General features: G+C 38.3%; 1 protein-coding gene across 4 annotated transcripts in view; it reads left to right on the top strand.

The window, feature by feature from the left end:
* Nucleotides 1-295: 295 nt before the first annotated feature.
* LOC134359882 (serine/threonine-protein kinase N2-like) overlaps nucleotides 296-19701 on the top strand; it is a 38198-nt gene continuing 18792 nt past the window's right edge. For 2 of the 4 annotated variants that reach the window (XM_063073674.1, XM_063073676.1), the window contains exons 1-11: nucleotides 296-426; nucleotides 3931-4228; nucleotides 6210-6364; nucleotides 7207-7336; nucleotides 8338-8477; nucleotides 10115-10322; nucleotides 10840-11022; nucleotides 11275-11384; nucleotides 14890-15033; nucleotides 15720-15795; nucleotides 16329-16497. In XM_063073674.1, the coding sequence (XP_062929744.1) occupies nucleotides 406-426; nucleotides 3931-4228; nucleotides 6210-6364; nucleotides 7207-7336; nucleotides 8338-8477; nucleotides 10115-10322; nucleotides 10840-11022; nucleotides 11275-11384; nucleotides 14890-15033; nucleotides 15720-15795; nucleotides 16329-16497 (1634 nt within the window). In that variant the 5' untranslated portion in view covers nucleotides 296-405. Of the gene's footprint in view, nucleotides 427-2318; nucleotides 2454-3930; nucleotides 4229-6209; nucleotides 6365-7206; nucleotides 7337-8337; nucleotides 8478-10114; nucleotides 10323-10839; nucleotides 11023-11274; nucleotides 11385-14889; nucleotides 15034-15719; nucleotides 15796-16328; nucleotides 16498-19701 lie in introns of all 4 variants that reach the window. The other 2 variants (XM_063073675.1, XM_063073677.1) reach the window with 2 other exon arrangements.

Below are 19701 nucleotides of genomic sequence, written 5' to 3' on the forward strand. Positions count from 1 at the left end.
TCTTCTCGTTCTTATGGTATAATTTTGTCTCCTCTGTATGTCCTTAAAGTTTTAAAAGAAAACACATTTTGACTACCCAATGGTGCCAATCCCACCACTCGATATATTGCGTCAGTCTGGCGAGCGCGATGCGATCGGCGGTACGCTTTACCCCGCCTTTTGTAAATCTGATTGGTCGGGGTCAAGATGACTGACACCATCACGGGACTAAGTTGTCCAATGAGCGGACAAAGCGTGGATGTCCCTGTTTAAATCTGGGCGGGACTGGCTAGGCGGTTAGCGGGCTCTGGGTTTTAAAAACGTTTATCAAAAAAAAATTAGCTGGTTGGTATGTGAATAAATGAACGCCTGAAGGGGGAAAATTATGTAAGAAGCAGCTGGATAACAGACAGTACCTGAGGCACGATGGCGGGAGACAGCCAACAGGTCAGGAACGGCCGTGGTGTTGAAAATCGACCCTAGCAGCCACTTCTTTGGTCCGACGGTAGCTCCCAGTCTCTGAGACTGGGAATTAAACTGTGAACTGGGACTTCAATTCCCCACCCCCAGTCAGAATAATGACCTCCTTTGGCCTCATCTTTAACTTTGGGAGTTGAGGCATCTGCGCTGATAATCATACAGTGTGTGGTTCGATAGTGAGTGAATGGGTCATAAAGTGTAAATTTATCCCATAGGATGTTTAATTAAGATGCCGGAGGAGCTCCCGGTTCATGGTGACGCTCACTCCCTGAAGACGGTGTTCCTCTTCCAGTTTGCCTTCCTTAAAGGTGTGCCCAACATGTTGATCTTTTAACTGGTCATCAATGGGTATCTTTTCCAGATCAATTTGGTAATGAATCATTTCACTTCAGTTCAATTACGACTGCATAGGCTTTAAAAAACAGAAAATACTGGAAATATTCATGCTGGAAAGAAAATAAAACAGCTTGCATTATACCTTGATGACTTCCATTTAAAATTAGATAGTCTGGTAACAAGTTGGGAAGATTGTTGAATTCGGCGTTGGAGTCCTGGAATGAAGATTTAAGCGCAAGATTTAGGTAGACATGTCCAACGCTCAAGTGAGGGAGTGTGACACTGTTTTCAGAGCTGTGCTATGCGGGACGTTCCATCGCGCATACTCTACAATGTCAATTGCTGAGAAATCCTTAACCATCCCCTTTGGCCAGTCTGAAACAACTATTCCAGATCAAGGTGTTGTCCACGACGGAGTACTGCAAACTTGTACGCTGTAGGATAACAGCTGTGCAGAAATTTGCAATGAAACTAGGAGCAGCCGGTTTGTGCGGAGGGGCTAGTTTAAGGCTCTTGCCATACATGCGAATAAGTTCATTGGGGCTGAATAAAAATGGTAACTGAGGTACTAATGTAATGTAAATAACATGCTTGTTCGTGTTACATTTGATATTTTATGATTAAAGTATATTTTCAGATTTTTAAAAGTAAACACTGTCAGGTGAGGTGCCGTCTGCTGGTACTGTAAATATTGTTTTGAAGAACTTTAGTTCTTCACATCTTCTAGCCAATATTTCTTTGAATCAAGACGACTTAAAATGGCTTCATATTACTGAACGATTTTATATGAATCCTAATTATGAAAGGTGGTTAGGCTGAAAATCTAATCTTTCTCTCTCAACAAATGCTGCCCTTCCTGCATATTTCCAGCATCTTCTGTTTCTATGTTATGTTAATGAATGTGTTTGTTTCGTCAGTTCTTAACCAATCTGATAAAAGTACTTCAGATGTTGTGTAAAGATGTGATTATTTTGACTAAAGCAAGTGGACTTGGGTATCTATTTCTGTTTGGTGTTCTTCAGAAATGATTTAACATGGAGAATTGATAAGTAACCAAATGTCAACCTCAAAAGGCTTAGTAACAAGAAACTTAAGTAAAAGTACAGATCAAAATATTGGAACTGGTTAGATTTTTTATACAGAAAATTTTAAGGGAATATAATGTAACATGCATTGCAATTAAATATGGTAACAATAATTAAGTTTTCTAACATTGGCGCAAGCTTAGGAACTAAAATGAAATCAAATGGTTCAGAACTTGGTATTATGTTGAGCCTTATGTCTGTGTCATTAGAAGAACTACTGATTTCTGTTGCCAATTTTGGGCTTCTCCAATCTTGTTCACTATACACTTCATGCATGCATTTGTTACTTCTAGACTTGACTATTCCACTGAATCTAGAAAATGGGAAATTTGTGAGGCCATTTGGCCATCAAATTAATCTGTAATTCTGTTGGTTTTATTTTGTGAAGTGCTCATCTATGTGCTATTTTTATTGAATGAGGTTTTATCCTTCGATTAGCCTTTTCAGGCAAAAATTCAAGAATCCTTCATCTCCAACCTGTTTCATTTTTTTGGATGATAAAACTTAAGGAACTTTCATCAACTGCTTTTAAACCCCATGGTCTTTGATTATTGAGATCTCTTGCTAAATGAGGTAATTATTTTTCTGTTCACCCAAATTCTTATCTTGTACAGACTGGTTAAATCTCTAGTCAGCCTCCTCTGTTCAAAGAAAACAATCCCATACCAGCAGGTCTCTCTTAGCTAAAATCTTTTATCCTTGGCAACATTGGAGCACAGCCTCAGAATAAAGGAATGTCCCTTTAAAAAATGTATGAGGAATTTCTTCATCCAGAGGGCCATGAATCTGTGGAATTTGTTGCCACAGAAGGTTGTACAGGCCACATCATTCGGTGCGGAGATTGATAGGTCCTTAGTTGGTAAAGGGGTTAAGGGTTATAGGAAGCAGGCAGGAGAATGCGGTTGATTTTTTTTTAATCTGCCATGATTGAATGGTGGAGCAGACTTAATGGACTGAATGTTCTAATTCTGCTGCTATGTCTTATGGTCTTATAATATCCTCCATATCTTGTGCTATCAGTTTCCAGCTGTAATGTGAGTTGACTGGATCTGTAGCCGGTACGATAGCTTAATCAGTTTTTTTAGAATTTAGTATGACTTCTCTGATTTTGTATTCAAAGCTTCAGTCAATAAAAACAAATAACACATGTTGTTTTCATTACTTTATCTATCTTTCCTGTTTCAGAGAACTGAGTTTAAATCACTGAACTTCAAGATGCCTCTTTTCTACACTTCTCTGTATCCTGTCATTATGTTTTTGTGTTGTTCTCTTTGCAAGTTTTCTGCCCACTGTGTCAATCCATTGATATCTTCTTACAGTCTATAACTTTTTTTACCTCAGCATAAACCCAGGCCAATTTTGAGAGAGCAAAACAAAAGGTGTGGGTTGGGAATACGCTTCAAAAATAGGGAAATATCTATTTCCAGGTTAAATGCATCATGTCCTTTGTTCCTACATTCTTTAACCACACATGATAATCTGTTGTCATTTAAAGCTTTGCCCATGGCTGGCACCTAGTCTCATTTGCCAATCAGCCCCTGTGCTTGATGACCCAATGTTGGGAGGAGATGTTACAATTTCTACTTCCAAATCCTCCATATCTCTGCCATGGACCTATAATATTCTGATATATGCTGTGCTCCATTTCTGGCCTCTTAATTATCTCTGTATTTAATTGAACCATTTTCGTCTGATGTACCTGTAGCTGCCAAAAAGCTGTGGTTTCATCTCTATACAGCTCTGCCTCTACCTTTCTGCATCTCTCCCTAAAAACCCTTTTTGTGTTCTAGTAGCAAAATTTCATTTGAAAATAGCTTGTTAACTATCATTGGTGCTATATGTAACGATCTCTTGAGTTATAAGGTTTCCAACCCGTGGATGCTATTCCACTGTTTAAGCAAATGAAATCACTTTGTTTTTACTCAATATCACATGAAGAATTTATGCTACAATAATTAAAATTGATAACAAATTTCTTGACATATGCAGGTGATACTAAATTCTGATTCTTTAATAATGAAAATCACTATCTGTTAACTTCATCTTTTAGAATTATGCTTCTCAGCTGCTGGTGGGTCAGGGGTTAGATCTAACCCAAGGAGTTGACTTCTTGAATCCCAACATGCAGCAAAAGCTTGAAGGAGTAAAAAGTCGGATTCGGCGTGAAATACAAAAGGAGCTTAAAATCAAAGAAGGTACAGAGAACTTGCGCAAGGTGACGACAGATAAAAAAAATCTGGCATGTATAGAAAACATTCTGAAAATCTCAAATCAAAAATTGGAATGCCTGCATTGGGAGCTTCAGGAACTGAATGCACGGATCGTCATGGAGAGGGACAATCTGAGAGGTGAGACAACCCTCTCTCTAAACCTCAACAGCAGAAACAACATTGCTCAAACTGGTGGTTAAATTTCAATTTAGATTTGTACTGTATTCCTCTTAACCAGTCCTACAGTTAGCCACATACATGTTTTTATATAGGCTGTGTTATTGATCTTGACTCTTGCTAGCTTGGTGGCTGAGTGTGGCCCTCCCTGTGGTATAATACATGGCTATAGTACGTTGTGGGATCTTCCCTGAGTAAATAGCGGGATTGCAGCACCTGGCTACCTACAAGTGTACAGCACAAAAACATTATATTTGATCCAAAAGTAATGAAACTTTTAAGAACATATTCTAGGACGTCTGGGATTCTGCTTAGCTGACATCTTTTTGTTTTCTTGCTGTGCTGGGAAATTGTTTTACTGATTGGTGTTGTCATTTATGCTTCAATCAAGCCTCCACTTACAATTCTTCATATAATTTCATCAGGTGTGTTTCCTTTTTGATGAGCATCCTTTTTACCCCCCCCCCCCCGGCTCCAGCCTCTCATTCTGACATATATCCACTCCACTCTCACTTCCTTGATAATGAACATTTAGAGTACTATACCTGACTGCTGCCATCCATGGGCGGATGCAGGGGCAAGCTTTGTACTTTGGGTTTCAGATTTCTCCATATTGTATACTGTTTGCAAAGGGCAGGTCTCATTCATATAGGTAGGGAAAGATATAGGGGATGTTTAAGAACTTTTTTCTCTCTAAAATTGAAGGGCCTTCCAAAAGAAAATGATGTGTGCATAGGTATATCCTTTTCTCCGGTGTTCACAGTATTTGTGTTTTTCAGACTTCCTCGGGAGAGAATTTTTTTAAAAAAAAAACTGAAATTGGAGAGATTTTTGGGAATTTTCTTACCTTAAGCCTTCTATCATAACACAATCAGAATGGGAAGTGCCCATTTCATCTACCAAAAAAAAGCAGTGGTGCATGCCTGAACTAGCAAGATCTTGCTTGATTCAACACAGAACATACGGGCATTCTGATAATTGGGATAATGTTAGTATGAAGGTGGCTGCATATGTTGTAAAAACTGAGCAATTCATTGCTAGGTTGACTTTCTATAATATTTTCTTGTATGCCATCAAAGTGATTTATGACATGTATTGTAAGCCTAGTACAATTACAACAATGCAGTTTTGGAACGAAATTATTGAAGGAGTTCATAAAAATACTCTTGGACCTATGATGCTGCATATCTGATATTTCAATTTTATTTTTCACTGTGTGCATTATAGTTCAGTTATTGTGATTTGATAGTCCATCTCTGTAAGACTGGCAATATAATATACCTTCAAATTTCACACACTCATTGAAGTATAACTTATACACTTAACACAATTTATGCAGTAAGAGTTAAAAGAAGATTCATTGAGACTTCATAAGATAGTCTTAGTCCTGCTGAAGGGTTTCAGTCTGAAATGTCAACTGTACTCCCTTCCATAGATGCTGCCTGGCCTGATGAGTTCCAGCATTCTGTGTGTGTTACCCAGATTTCCAGCATTTGCAGATTTTCCCTTGTTCATAAGATAATGATTTTCAGCTGGGGGAAGAAAAATTCTTGCATTGCTTCTTGTCTCAAAAGTTTGTAAAAATTCTTCTTGCACAATTGGTACTGTGAAGTCCAGTGAGTTGAAATAAACAACATCTATAGTATTATTCAGGATTCCAGAAAAAGACCTCTGTACTTTTACCAAAGATGCAGTGGGATCTTTATCAAGGTTTGAACTACTGCAGTAGGCAAGCGGATTGGATGATTTAATGTCTTTTTGAAAGTCAAAGTTTAACAATATAATATTGCATAAAACTTTTATAATTTTAAAATGAAATGTAATGTTAAGTTCTTTTGGATGAGAGATAAACAAACTCTTTGGTTTCTTTTAATCTGTCTGATAGCCTGTGTTTATGGTGAATAAACAGAAAGTATCCAAAGCTAACATTTAATTTCTACAGATGGTGAATTATCTCCAGACTCCTGCTGCTGGGAGCAGTGTCTAACTCCATTGGGCAGTCGAATTGCAGGTCTAAAGAGACAGCTAAATATTGAAATGAAGGTGAAACAGGGAGCTGAAAATATGATCCAAATGTACTCAAATGGATCATCAAAGGTAAGCTCTCTGCTCTTGAACTCACCTGGTTGGGACATCTGAAGAAGACTGAACTTAGAATGGTACCTTGCATCATTAGTTTTCATACTTTGAGGAGACTTTAGCAGGAGGGTGGATCAGGCAACCTGCTTGTCAATGGATGTAATTTAAAATAAGACTGCAAATGCTTATTTTAAATTGCAGCCTTGAACATGTTAAGATGCAAAATAGTTTTGTTAAAATAGAAAAAGTTGGTATTAAGTGATAAGGTTAGCAAGGATTTCCTTGATTGCCAAATTGGAAAGAATTAAGTTTGAAGCTAATATTTCATACTTTTGAATCTTCAAAAGAATCAGAATGATCATTTTAATGTTGCAAGGTGTATACCTGGCTCTCTGTAAACATGAATATTAAGTGATAGCTGCTTTGTTATTGGCTTGGAGATTGGTTTGTCAGCTTAGTCAGTCCAGCAGTAATTTTTTGTTTCATCTCTTGGTGTTGGTGATGCATGTCTCAGTGATTTAGCAGCTGTGTGATTTAGCAGCTGTATGCTTTAAGACCGTCATTACAGAACATTTCTGACTAGATTATTGATTGCTCTGGGATTTTGTGATTGCTTTTCTTATTCCCCTTTCTGAGGAGAGGAGAAGATGTCTGCTGCACAGTGGCTAAGAATTTATTGGTGCATCCCCCACTTTCCTTGTTACTCGCATTCACTAGAAGCTGCTTTATTGTTTCTGCTTAAATACAGCTGCAAGAAGCAAAATTCATTTAAATATCTATGTGAAGTCTGGTATTTGAATGTTAATTGCTTCCTCTCAGCATGATATACTTAAAAACAATTGTTCTGTGATTGTTGCCAGGATCGTAAAATGTTAACGGCAGCACAGCAGATGTTGCAGGACAGTAAAATAAAGATTGATATAATCAGAATGCAGATCGTCAAAGGTACTCGCACTATTGGAACACCTGTTGATTGCAATGAAACTCTAGGTAGGCAGTGAAATTGGAAATGCATGTTAGAAAATTTAACTATTTTATGGAACTTGAGACTTTATTTGTCAATGTTGTGGGGGTGGGAACTGTTCCATTTTGGATTTGCGCCTTGTGGTTGAAAAACACTAATTCGGGTGATGAACACTTGGCTTGAAGAGCTTTGAAACTCCTGGTTCAGAGTAGTAATCAGTGCTCCTACGCCCAGTTGTAATATTTCTTCATGGTGTGATCAGTAATTTCTTGTCCCTTCCTGAAATAAAGGAGACCATCAAATCAGTTTTATTGCTTAATTTTGCTACTATAGTAATAGAATATTACTATAGTGGTGCTTAGGTTATAGTTAGAATTGGGAGTGTTACGTATTTTGTGCCAAATGCTTGTTTTTTGTGCCTCTTATGCCAGGAGCAAATTACACATATCGTAAATTTTCAGGTTCCTCCTTCTATGAGGATGCTACTCATCAAGAGTAATTTTGGTTAACTAATTTTTAACGTGATGATTACATCATACAATGTACAAAGTAGAGTTCCATCGTCTTCACATTTCCATCCATGTCAAACATGATCGGTTATCACCAATTATCAACAGTCTCGGGGTTGTATGTGGTGACAAGTATGTACTCTGATAATAAATTTTATTTTGTACTTGGAACAGTTGAACTTATCAGAAATGGTTGTTTGACTAGTTTTTAGGATTCAGAGCCATTGTCTCTGGCTCTAATTCCTAAAAATCTGTTCCCAGTGGCATCATGGATCTACCTTCATCAGAAGTACTGGTGCAGTTCAAGGCAGCAGATCACCACCACTTACTGAAAGGCATAAGTGATAGGCAATAAAATGCCGCCATTTCGAAGGATGTCCAGATCCCAAAATATTTTAAATTAAAAAAAAACTAGTTTTGCTGTAGGTCACCATATTAAATAAATAGAGCAGTTGGATGGAATGAGCTGCATGTTAACATTTGATCTTATTTTCTGCTTGTTCTGTGTTCCAACCAAGGGCACATCAGTTCTCTGGAGCTGCGAATTGGAGAACTGAGACATCATCTTCGAGTTGAGTCTGCAGTAGCAGTTGGTGCAAAAAATGCAATGAAGTTGCTGGATGGAAAGAAGGACCAGGAGAAGAGAGTTCTGGTTGAGGTACGTTATTCTGAAACAGTTGCACCATTTGAGCTGAATGAATGAACAAATGTACAGGAAATCAATATTTTTTTGTGGGAAAATATGATTTTAGTTAGATATTTTTCATCTGAACAAAGAAATGAAATACAAGTAGAAAGCAGTGGGACACAAAAAATTCTTCAGATGCTGGAGATCTTGAGCAACACACTGAAAATGCTGAAGGATCACAGCAAGTCAGACAGCATCTGTGGAGGGGAATAAACAATTGATGTTTCAGGCCAAGACCCTTCATCAGGACAAAATGGTGGGAATTTTATTTAAGTTACAATTTTTTTTGGATGACACTAGAAGAATAGGTAGTACCTAAAGAATCAATACATTATCTTGGGGCAAAAATATAAGAAAATTACTTTTGCACCTTCAAATGAAACTGCAAATATTGTGCTACATTTGCATTTCTGGGAAGATTTGTGGGAAGAAATTATGCCTGGAAATAGCTGAATGTTACTTGGGGTTTTAAAGAAGGAATTCTCTCTTCATCTATACAGTGTGCATGTAAAATGCAATTGATGAAGCATCACATTGACAGTTTGTCTTAATTTTAAAATAACTTCTCTTACAATTAAATGATCAACAAAAAATGATTTGATGGTACCAACACTTTAGAAAATTTTTATGGTTTGTATTAACTATTATTTTTAGAACACCTATGCAAATCTTTTGGCAAACAGTTGTGTAAGGAATTTTGAAAAATAATATGGTACCTTTTGTATCTTCCTGACCAGGTAGATGGACCCTTTTTTTTTAAATAATGAAAAATACAGTATGTCTCTGTGCCACTAAATCTAAATCTCCATGACTTTTTCCACCTGTCAAACCTCAGTTGCAATTTGTACAGCATCCTCTGCAAGTTGCACTCTTTCCTGTCATTAGCTACGTAAGCTCTCCTTAATGGGCAAATTTCAAAGCGATTGCCTTCATTTAAATCTCTTTTTCTTAGATTTATTCCACTGTGCCTCAGAGCCATCCATTGTAACACTTGCTAAGATGGGTCCTGGATACAACAGGAATCCTGGTCACTTCTACTTAATAACAGTTCCAAATCATGAGAACTTCAAGCATTGGTGCTTACTTTGCTCAATTCTGCACACGTACCTGCATGGTGTGATGAAGTTCTCTGATCATATTAACTTATTTACATAAATATACACAATTATGCTGCCCTTTTTATCCTGCAATACTAATCTGCTATTTCCTTTTGCTATTTATGAGCACACTTCCAGCTTTTCAGGTAGTCTTGTGAGCAACCGCCTCTTCAAATCTCTTGCCATTTCTTGTTATTTTTAAAAATCCTCTTGAGGGTGAAGGTCTGATAATCTCCCATGACATGCCTTTGGGTGTGATGTGCACTTGGACAGACAGAAAGGGCAACAACCACTTCCATTGCTTAAACGAGCAGAATGAAAGATTTCTAATGCCAACCCTAGGTATCAATGCAAGTAGAGTACTACCACCTCGGTGTAAATTTCCCTTCTGAATGGGCAAAGAACAAGTTGAACATAAAAGCCAATTCATAAACTAACTTTGCTTTAAAATATAATAGTTTTCAGTGTGAAATAAGTATTGTTTTTGACAAATGTTTGTTTTGACATCAGGCACAATCACAGTTGTGGGAGTCAGCCCAAAAAATAAATCTGCTTCGTATGTCACTGGAGTGTCGCCTAAGAGAACTCCCTAGTGATCATTACCTCCAGGCAGTTATCAAAGAAGAGTTGAAAACGGTGAATTCACCATCAATGGTACTAACTCCTGTTGGTGCTTCATACCACACTTTGGTCTTCATTAAATCAGCAGCACTAACAGGTAGAAGCTCTTTATTTTCTCATTTCCAAATGGCTAGCGAGAAAGATTGCTGTTATGTTAGTGGGATTTATTCATTTTATGTATTTAGAGATGCTCATGCCACCCAATTGCACCCATTGGACAACTAACCTACAAACTCTTAAATCTTTGAAATGTGGGAGAAAATCAAAGCACCCAGAGGAAGCCCACTTTAATCACCAGGAGAATGTACAGTGCCAGGAATTGAACTTGGGTCACTTGCACTGTAATAATGTTAGGCTAACTGTGTTTCCCCAATTCTGTTTGTGATCTGAGCAGCATAAGAAATCGAGATTATAGTTCCCCCCACCCCCCGCCATCTACTGTTAATGGGAAGTCTCCTAATCTTTCTCTGTGTTCTTCCAGAGAAACAAGTACCACCATGACAATTCCTGTGGTTTTGTCCTGATAGTTTGATAGGTTTGGAGAATATTTTGTCATCCATACATATTCCAAGAAGTAATGTGTAGTACATTTATTTCCTAACCTAATTCCACAGGAACATTAGAAGTGAAATTAATAGGATGCCAGAATCTTCTTGAAAATGTCCCATGTTGTTTGTGGTTGAGAAATGCTTCAGCTAGTCCAGAAACATCTCTGTCATCTGTCAAGACACGGGCTGGGATTAATGTTCATGGATGTAATACAACAAGTCGATTTTTAAAATCAGAAGAGCGAAGTAGTGAGTATTCAGTTATTTTGCTTTTTTTTTAGTGGTGGGGAGGCATTTGGTTGTGGAATTTGTACTTCATCTTGGGTGTGCCCTTTGCTATGCAGATTCCAGATAGGTAAAGTGTCCCCCACCATTGCCAGCCTTCCTTGCCTAGATTATGTGATACAATATATAAACACGTATATCTTTACAATATCTACTAATGAAAAGAGGAATAAACTTGAAGAGCGAGTTAATCTTGTGTTTTTTTTTAAACTTTAGCTGAAGTGAGTGCTGTTTTGAAATTGGACAATCGAATTGTGGGACAAACACACTGGCGTTCAGTGAAGAATCAAGCCTGGGATCAGACCTTCAGCATTGAACTGAACAGGGTATCAATATTTTATTATTGATATGAATAGCAGTTTACCTCTGAGCTAGCATGATCTGAATTTTGAATTCATGGTTTTGGTTAGAGCTCTGAAGCCATGGTAAACATTTACAAATTAATGTTTGACTGCAGTTAAATTGTCCAAAATTGTGTACAATAGTTTGGGAAGAATTTTAGGGCCGGGAAAGAGTACAGAGAGATTTTCCAAAATTACAATGGTAATCAAGGTGTTTAATTGTGGTAGTATTGTAAAGAAAACAAGATATTTATTAATAGGTTATAAAACAAGTCAAGTAGAAAATTGATTCTAGGAGGAGTGATTGTTATTTAAGTGGGTGGTCTTGAGGTAAATAGGATTGAAAGCTGGTTTTCACTGCTGGAGTAAATAACTGGAGTGTAATAAAAATCGCAAGCTTTTAACAGTACAATACAATTTCCTCATTAAATGTGGAGTGCTCTACGAAGATAGTGGATTTAAAAAATGCTGAATTACATTTAAAGAAAACTAGATTAGGTTTTAAGAGTTATAGAGTCATCAAGAAATACAGCACAGAAACAGGCCCTTTGGCCCATCTAGTCCATAGTGAAAACATTTAAACTGCCTACTGCCATCGACCACATCTCTCCATATCCCTACTATCCATGTACCTATCTTAAGCGTTGAAATCGAGCATGCACCACTTGTGCTGGCAGCTCTTTCCACACACTCACAACTCTGAGTGAAGAGGCTTCCCTTCGTGTTCCCCTTAAACTTCTCACCTTTTACCCTTAATCCATGACCTTTGGTTGTAGTCCCACCCAATCTCAGTAGAAAAAGCCTGCTTGACTATGTATACCCTTCGTAATTTTGTATATCTCTATCAAATCTCCTCTCAATCTTTCACGTTACAGTCCTAACCTGTTCAGTCTTTCCTTATAACTCAGGTCTTCCAGACCCAGCAGCATGCTTGTAACTTTTCTCTGTACTCTGTTGGTAGGTGACCAAAACTGCACACAATACTCCAAATTAGGCCTCACCAACGTCTTGTACAACTTCATGACATCCTATCTTCTGTATTCAGTACATTGGATTATGAAGGCCAATGTGCCAAAAGCTTTCTTTAAGACTCTATCTACTTGTAACATCTCTTTGAATGAATTATGCACCTGTATTCTCAGAGTCTTTTGTTCTACCACACTCCTCAATCCTCTACTGTTCACCGTGTAAGATCTACCCTGGTTAGTCATACCAAAGTGCAAAACCTCACACTTGTCTGAATTAAGTTCCATCTGCCTTTTTTTTTTAAGCCCTTTTTTTCAGCTCATGCAGATCCCTCTCCAAGGAGGGATATCTTTCATTGGTTGTTGTCATTGGTGATTTCAACTTCCCCAATATTGTTTGGCACCTCCTTAGTGCAACTGGCTTTGATAGTAAAAAAAAATTGTTAGGTGTGTCCGGGGAGACTGGGGACGTCATACTGGATCTAGTACTAGGCAATGAAACTGCTCAGATAACAGATCTCTCAGTGGGTGAGAATTTCAGACAGTGATCACAGCTCCCTCACCTTTAGCATAACCTTGGACAGGAACAGGAATAGATAGCATAGGAAAGTATTTAATTGGGGGATGGCTAATTCGTTAGGCAGGAACTTGGGAGCATAAATTGGGAACAAAGTTCTCAGGGAAATGTATAATTGAAACATGGAGGTTATTTAGGGAGCACTTGCATGGGCTTCTGGATAGGTTTGCCTCATTAAGGCAGGGGAAGGAAGTTGGTTGAAGGAGCTGTTGTTGACAAGAGAAATGGAACATCTAGTCAGGAGGAAGAAGGAAGCAGGGCTCTTGAGAGTTATAAGGTTGTCAGGAAAGAACTTAAGAAAGGACTTGGAGTGAGAAGGGGACATGAGAAGGCCTTAGCAAGTAGAGTTAAGGAAAACCCCATGGAATTCTGCACATATGTTGGAGGATGGCAAATATTATTTTTTGTTCAAGAAAGTTAAAATTGATAAACTGGAAATTGTAAACCAGTGGGGCTTACTTCACTGGTGAGCAAGCTATTGGGGAAGATTCCTGAAGACAAGATTTGCAAAAACATAGTCTGATTAAGGATGGTCAGAATGGGTTTGTGAGGGGCAGGTTACACCTCATGAACATGACTGACTTTTTCAAGGAAGTGACAAAACAAATTGATAAAGATAAATCAGGGATGTGTATGTGGATTTTAGTAAGGCATTCGGCAAAGTAACCCTTGGTAGGCTGATTCAGAAAGTCATGAGGCATGGGATCCAGGGAAATCTGGCTGTGTGAATTTGGAATTGGCTTGCCGACAGAAGACAGATTATGATAGTAGATGGAGTGTATTCTGCCTATAGATTTCTGACCAATGGTTTTCTGCAGGCATTTGTTCTGGGACCTCTGCTTTTTGTGATTGTTATAAATGACTTGGATGAGGAAGTAGAAAGATGGGCTAGTAAGTTTGCAGATGACACAAAAGTTGTTGTGGATGGTGCAGAAAATTGTTGTGGTAACAACAGGACATTGATAGGATGCAAAGCTGGGCTGAGAAGTGGCAGGTGGAGTTCAATCTGGACAAGTGTGCTTTCACATCACCATTCACTCCTGGAGATCTGTTCCATGACTACTCAGTGGAAGAAGACCATATAGATAGTATTGAGGATGTTGAGTCCACACATTAAATCCACAGGTCATGTGTATATGGAATAAGAAGGAAATCATCTCAAACTAGACTTGCTGAATCGGGTGCAACCTGCTTTATCTGTGGTTCTCATACTGGATTCATTAGTCAACTTGGAATCTCCAAAACTGGACAAGAAGCAAATTGCTCTTAACGCTGAGAGATTGCCTAAGAAGAGCATCATATTAAAATAATGATCATATCTCTATAGTTCAATAATTTGCAAAAAAGAATACTTGATTTAACATTTGCAGAGGCTATACCAAAACATATTGAAGTGCTTTGATGTGGTCACTGTTATTGTGAGTAGGGCAGGAATTAGGAAAATTATTAAGCCAAAAATCAATTGGCTATGTAAGCTTGCAGCATGTGTGCTAGAAATATCTTCACTTGTCAAGAAAGTGCAATATCAAATTTAACTGTTAGTAAAGAGTGAACCTGGAATAGTAGAATAGTATTCTTGGCCCTACAGCCATCAGGCCATCCCCATAATAAAATTTACAGTTTTTAAATTCCTCTTGTGTTCAGAAAGCAGATTCTTGGTCTCATTCCTTCTCACTACACTCATTAGTTACAGAGCCACTTGTTACTGGTGACCCATGTACTTCATCAATACACTTCTGAATATTTTTAAATGAAGGTTATTGGTACAGTCATGTAGGAAATGCAAGGAATCTTTAAAAACATTAACTATTAAGTAAACCTGCGACCCCATTTTTTTTTGCTGCTTTGAATAGAATTTCTATTTTTTGTCGTAAAGTGTTTAGAACTCAGCTTAAAGAATATACGGATGCAACGTGAACTTGTATATGCTTGGTTTCCTGCCACATAGAATCGTGAGTTGGAAATTGCTGTTTACTGGCGGGATTGTCGAGGACTATGTGCGGTAAAGTTCCTACGACTTGAAGAATTTCTAGACAATCAGTGCCATGCAATGACTGTATCCTTGGAGCCACAGGGGATACTTTCTGCAGAGGTAAGTTTGTTTTTCTTCCTGGAGCTTGACTGCCATTACAGACAAGTGAATTTATGCTGTACTGACAGAGATGTGGGAATAGACTGGAGAGACCAAAAATATCTCTCCCATACTGTGATTGAATCAGGTTTAATATCATCAGCATATGTTGTGAAGTTTGTTTTTTTGTGGTGCAAAAAGAAAGGGAAACAAAATACTGAGGTAGTGATCTTGGGTTTATCATCCATTCAGAAATGATGGCGGAGGAAAGAAACGTTAAATGTGTGTCTTCAGCCTCCTGTACCCCTTCCTTGATGGTAGCAATGAGAAGAGGGCATGTTCTGGGTGATGAGGGCCCTTCTTGATGGATGCTGCCCTTTTGAGGCATCACCTTTTAAAGGTTTCCTGGATGCTGGGGAGTGCCCATGATGGAGCTAGTTGAGTTTATAACTTTCTCTGATCCTCCCCCACCACCAGATTGTGCTCGTCACAGTGAATACTTGTGCTCTGCTTAAATCCAAAATGGTGTGGATGAGTTGGAATCTGTGTAATTCATCTACAGTACCAACCCACTCTCTGAAATACATCGTTTGAAACTTGCTCAGAGTCTAGTTTAATTTTTTTCATAAGTTATTAGAAGAACTAATTTGCAATTTGCAGTGTTAATAAAAAGCTCTTCAAAGCTCAATTAGCTGTGAATGTTGCAGGTGACCTTCTGTAATCCTGCTATCAATCGAGGACCAAAGTTACGACGTCAGAATCGAATTTTCCCCAAGCAGAAAGGTCGGTACCTTCAAATATTTCCAAGCATTGAGCCCTCAAATTTAGAATGATAACTTTTAAACACTAAATTAAAAAATAAAGACCATAAGACATGGGAGCAGAATAAAGATTAGCTTTATTTGTTGCATGCACATGAAAACATACAGTGAAATACATTGATCAACACAGTTCAGGGATGTGCTGGGTGCAGCCTGCAAGTGTCACATGCCTTACAATTTACTAACCCTAACCTATGGGTCTTTTGGAACGTGGGAGGAAACATACAAGCTCCTCACAGACAGCAGTGTGGATAGAACCTTGATCTACCAAATGCTAGCACTGTCAAGAGTTGTGCTAACTACGCTTGGTTACAATGTTGCCATTTTAATGTCAGATATTTGCTTTCTGATTCAGTTCTGATAAGCCACTATTAGAATCCAGTGCATTAAAGGGAAAAGAACCTGAGGAAGGGCTGGGTGCTCTGGTGTTGCTCGAAGTGTTCAGTATGTGAATCTACAGGTGTTCTTGACTTGAAGAGTTTGCTTTTTCCACAGGGAAACACTTTCTGAGAGCATCACAGATGAATATCAATATTGCCACTTGGGGGCGCCTAATGATGAATATGCTGCCTCCGTGTAGCTCCATGACAACAAGTCCACCATTGCCTACAGCGGATCCCAGTTTCACACTGCACAATTCCAGCAACATGTCACCACAATCGAGGCAAGTTGCATGAGGTAGTCTCAAAAGTTGAAAATAGAGAAAAATGGCAATAGAAAATAAATGGGTCTAGAACAACTTAAAATGACAAGCACAACCATTATCAAGAAGCACTGTCTGGGAAAGGGAAAGACACAAAAACAAATACAAGAGCACAATAAAAATAAGGGCAAGAATATGTCACCAGGCCCTTGAAGCCTGCCTGCTGTTCAGTATGATCGTGGCTAATCTATGCTGGCGTCAGCTCCTCCTCTGTGCCATTTCCCTATACGACCAATTCCTTAATCTTTCAAATATTTATCTATCTCAATCTTAAATACATCTAACAATATGGCCTTCAACTTTGTGCCAGGTAATTCCAGAGATTTGCTGCCTTACCTTTTGAGAGAAAATTTCTATGTACCCCCAAACTTAGTTCAAAGTAAATTTATTATCAAAGTACATGTAAATCCACATATACTACCCTACGTTTCATTTTCTTATGGCCATTCACAGTAGAAAAAAATACAATAGAATCAATGAAAAACTACACAAACAAAAACTGACAAACCAATGTGCAAAAGAAGATATTCTGTGCAAATACAAAAAAAAGTGTTCTTTTAGTTTTGTAACCTTTTCCCATGTCTGTCTTCCACTAATGAAAACACTTTGGTATCAACTGTGTCAAACCCCCTTGGGATCTTATGTTTGAGTAAGATCAAACATTTTCTTCTTCACACTATGAAATACAGCCCAAAACAGTCTAGCCTCTCCTTGATGGGGCAACTCCATTATTCCCAGGAATTAGGCTGGTGAATTTCCTTTGGACCTCCTCCAATGCTAATGAATTCTTTGGGTCACAGCCAGACTAAATGCAGACGTTCTGTAGAATGACCTCCTAGTCTGCTTCCAATTCCCCCAGGGCATCATCAGATATGCACAAGATATGAAACGGAAAAATGTAAGTGGTTACTTTTTGTGAAAGCTTTATTTGGGGTCCTAAACATTGGTATGAAATGAGGGAGGTGTTTATTTTTATCTTGCACTTTATATGAGCAACACTTCTGTGTTCAGTAGCTTTGCTCGTCTTTTTGTGTTTCTCAATGGGACACATTTTGTGACCTTTTAATTTCAATATGTTGGTCAGACACTTGATCTTGCTATTATTTATTTGGACTCTCTGTCAACCCATTTATTTTAACTTAAATGGGTATGACCTCTCTGGGCTGATTTTAGAGTGTAGCAAAATGTCAGCATTAGTATGATGAAGAGCTCATTTTGAAGGGATTTGTGGGCAACATCTGAACTTGCTTAGCTGACCTGGGGTCAAGCTTATTGTGAATCTTGAAGCTGTTGTAAATGGGAGAATTTAAAGTGAATGAGAGCTGTACCATAGGACTTGAAAAGTAAAAGATTGTGTGGCCAATAAAGAAATAATTAAATGACTCCCAAGTTTCCAAAGCCTGTAACTAGGATTGGAAAAGCTCCAGCATTAGGAGACTTTGAGCTGTGTTGCTGCTAAAGGGTGATCACTGTTTAGAACAATCTTTTTTTTATTCCATGGGTATCTACCATTAACCAAGGAATCTGTAGACCGCAGGTTGGGAACACCTGGTTTAGAGGATACCAACTTCATGGTTAATGGAAACCTGATTTCAAGAACGCTGCTGCAAATATTTTTTGAATTCAAAGTGTCATTAGCAGTTTTGAAGTTGATTTTGATCTTATCAGTTACCAATAAATTCCATCCTTTTTTATTATACAGAGTATATTGTGTTGGGTAGGAAACAGTTCCATTTGGGAAGAAGTGTATCTTTGCTTACCCCAATTGAGATGCAGTACAATTTTTCTACGCTGATCTTGACCTACTGTTCTCAAAAGTAAGTACGGCCCCCCTCACCGGGCTCGTATGGAAATTGGCTCATTGCCAGCCCTGCTAATGGTCACGGGATTCAGCAGCAAGAAGGCCACCTTTCATAAACAATGGGTGTCTAGGGTCAGTATGATTTGGGGTTCAACCAAACAGGAACATTGTGATGTTCCGATTAAAGAAACCTCGATTTGAGCAAATGCTGTGTAAATACTGCCTATGCACAATTGAGGGTTGGCAAGAGATAACAAATCATGCACCGGATAACATTATAAAGTATATTTACAAATTTCAGGTTTATCAAACAGTTAGTAGGAAAAAGAAAAAGGGGAAAAAATAAGAGCCTATTACAGTTAAATTAGTCTAAATGTGCACATCGTTGGAGCTCATCTTGAAGTTGTCTTTTTACTCAGGCTCCAGACACTGTCTGCGTGAAAGCACACACCACGTTCTGTCTCAAACAAACGAGCGCTCTCTCGGGGAGAACTGGCCCTTCCTCCCTGGAGCCATTCATCTGCACAAAACACCTTGTGCAATGGAAATGATCCTTCCCATGGCATCCTCAGCCATCCTTGGCTCCCACCAAAAAGATCAGAAACCCTCTGGAGCCCTTCACAAATCTCTCCCCGCCCAGCTTTCTTTAGAACCTTCTTCCAATTTCACCAATCTGATTGGCTGACACAACATTCCCAGGTTGAACATAGCCCCTTGTCTTTAGCCGAAAACCCAAACATGCTGAAAGCAGCACAGTTTTTACAGAACTGATAAAATGAAATACCTACATCATAGCAGTAAAAATCTTAACCAGGTCATTACATAAGATGTATCTGTTCAAATTTGAACTAATAAAGTAGTATTTTCTACAACCTTTACCAGCAAGTGTTCATGTGTGTCATTGGCTTCTTTGAATATGGGAAACTTTCTAGTATCAAAAAATCTAAACCAAGAAGGTTGTTGTTGATACCTTTTGGACGCTATAAACTTTTTTAGGCATTAGATTTCACCATAGTACCATCGATCAGAAAGAGAAAAATACAGCTACATTTGCATGTCTGGGGATACTACTCAATACTTCAGCTTACAGTGCCTATGTAATCATATTGTGATGATGTAATTTACACTATTGTGATGCCTTTTCCCAGGGAAGAGGAGACATTTGAATACATTGGTAATAATATTAAATGAATGTGCTTATGATGTCTAGGTATTTCATTTTTACATATCAGTACATAGAAATCCCAACAAGAGAGCATGCGATATTGGATCTGCTATTAGGGAATGAGACAGGACAGGTGACAGAAATTTGTGTAGGAGAATACTTTGAATCTAGTGACCACAATGCCATTAGTTTTAAAGTA

This window comes from Mobula hypostoma, chromosome 21, assembly GCF_963921235.1.
Source record: "Mobula hypostoma chromosome 21, sMobHyp1.1, whole genome shotgun sequence".
NCBI lineage: Eukaryota > Metazoa > Chordata > Chondrichthyes > Myliobatiformes > Myliobatidae > Mobula > Mobula hypostoma.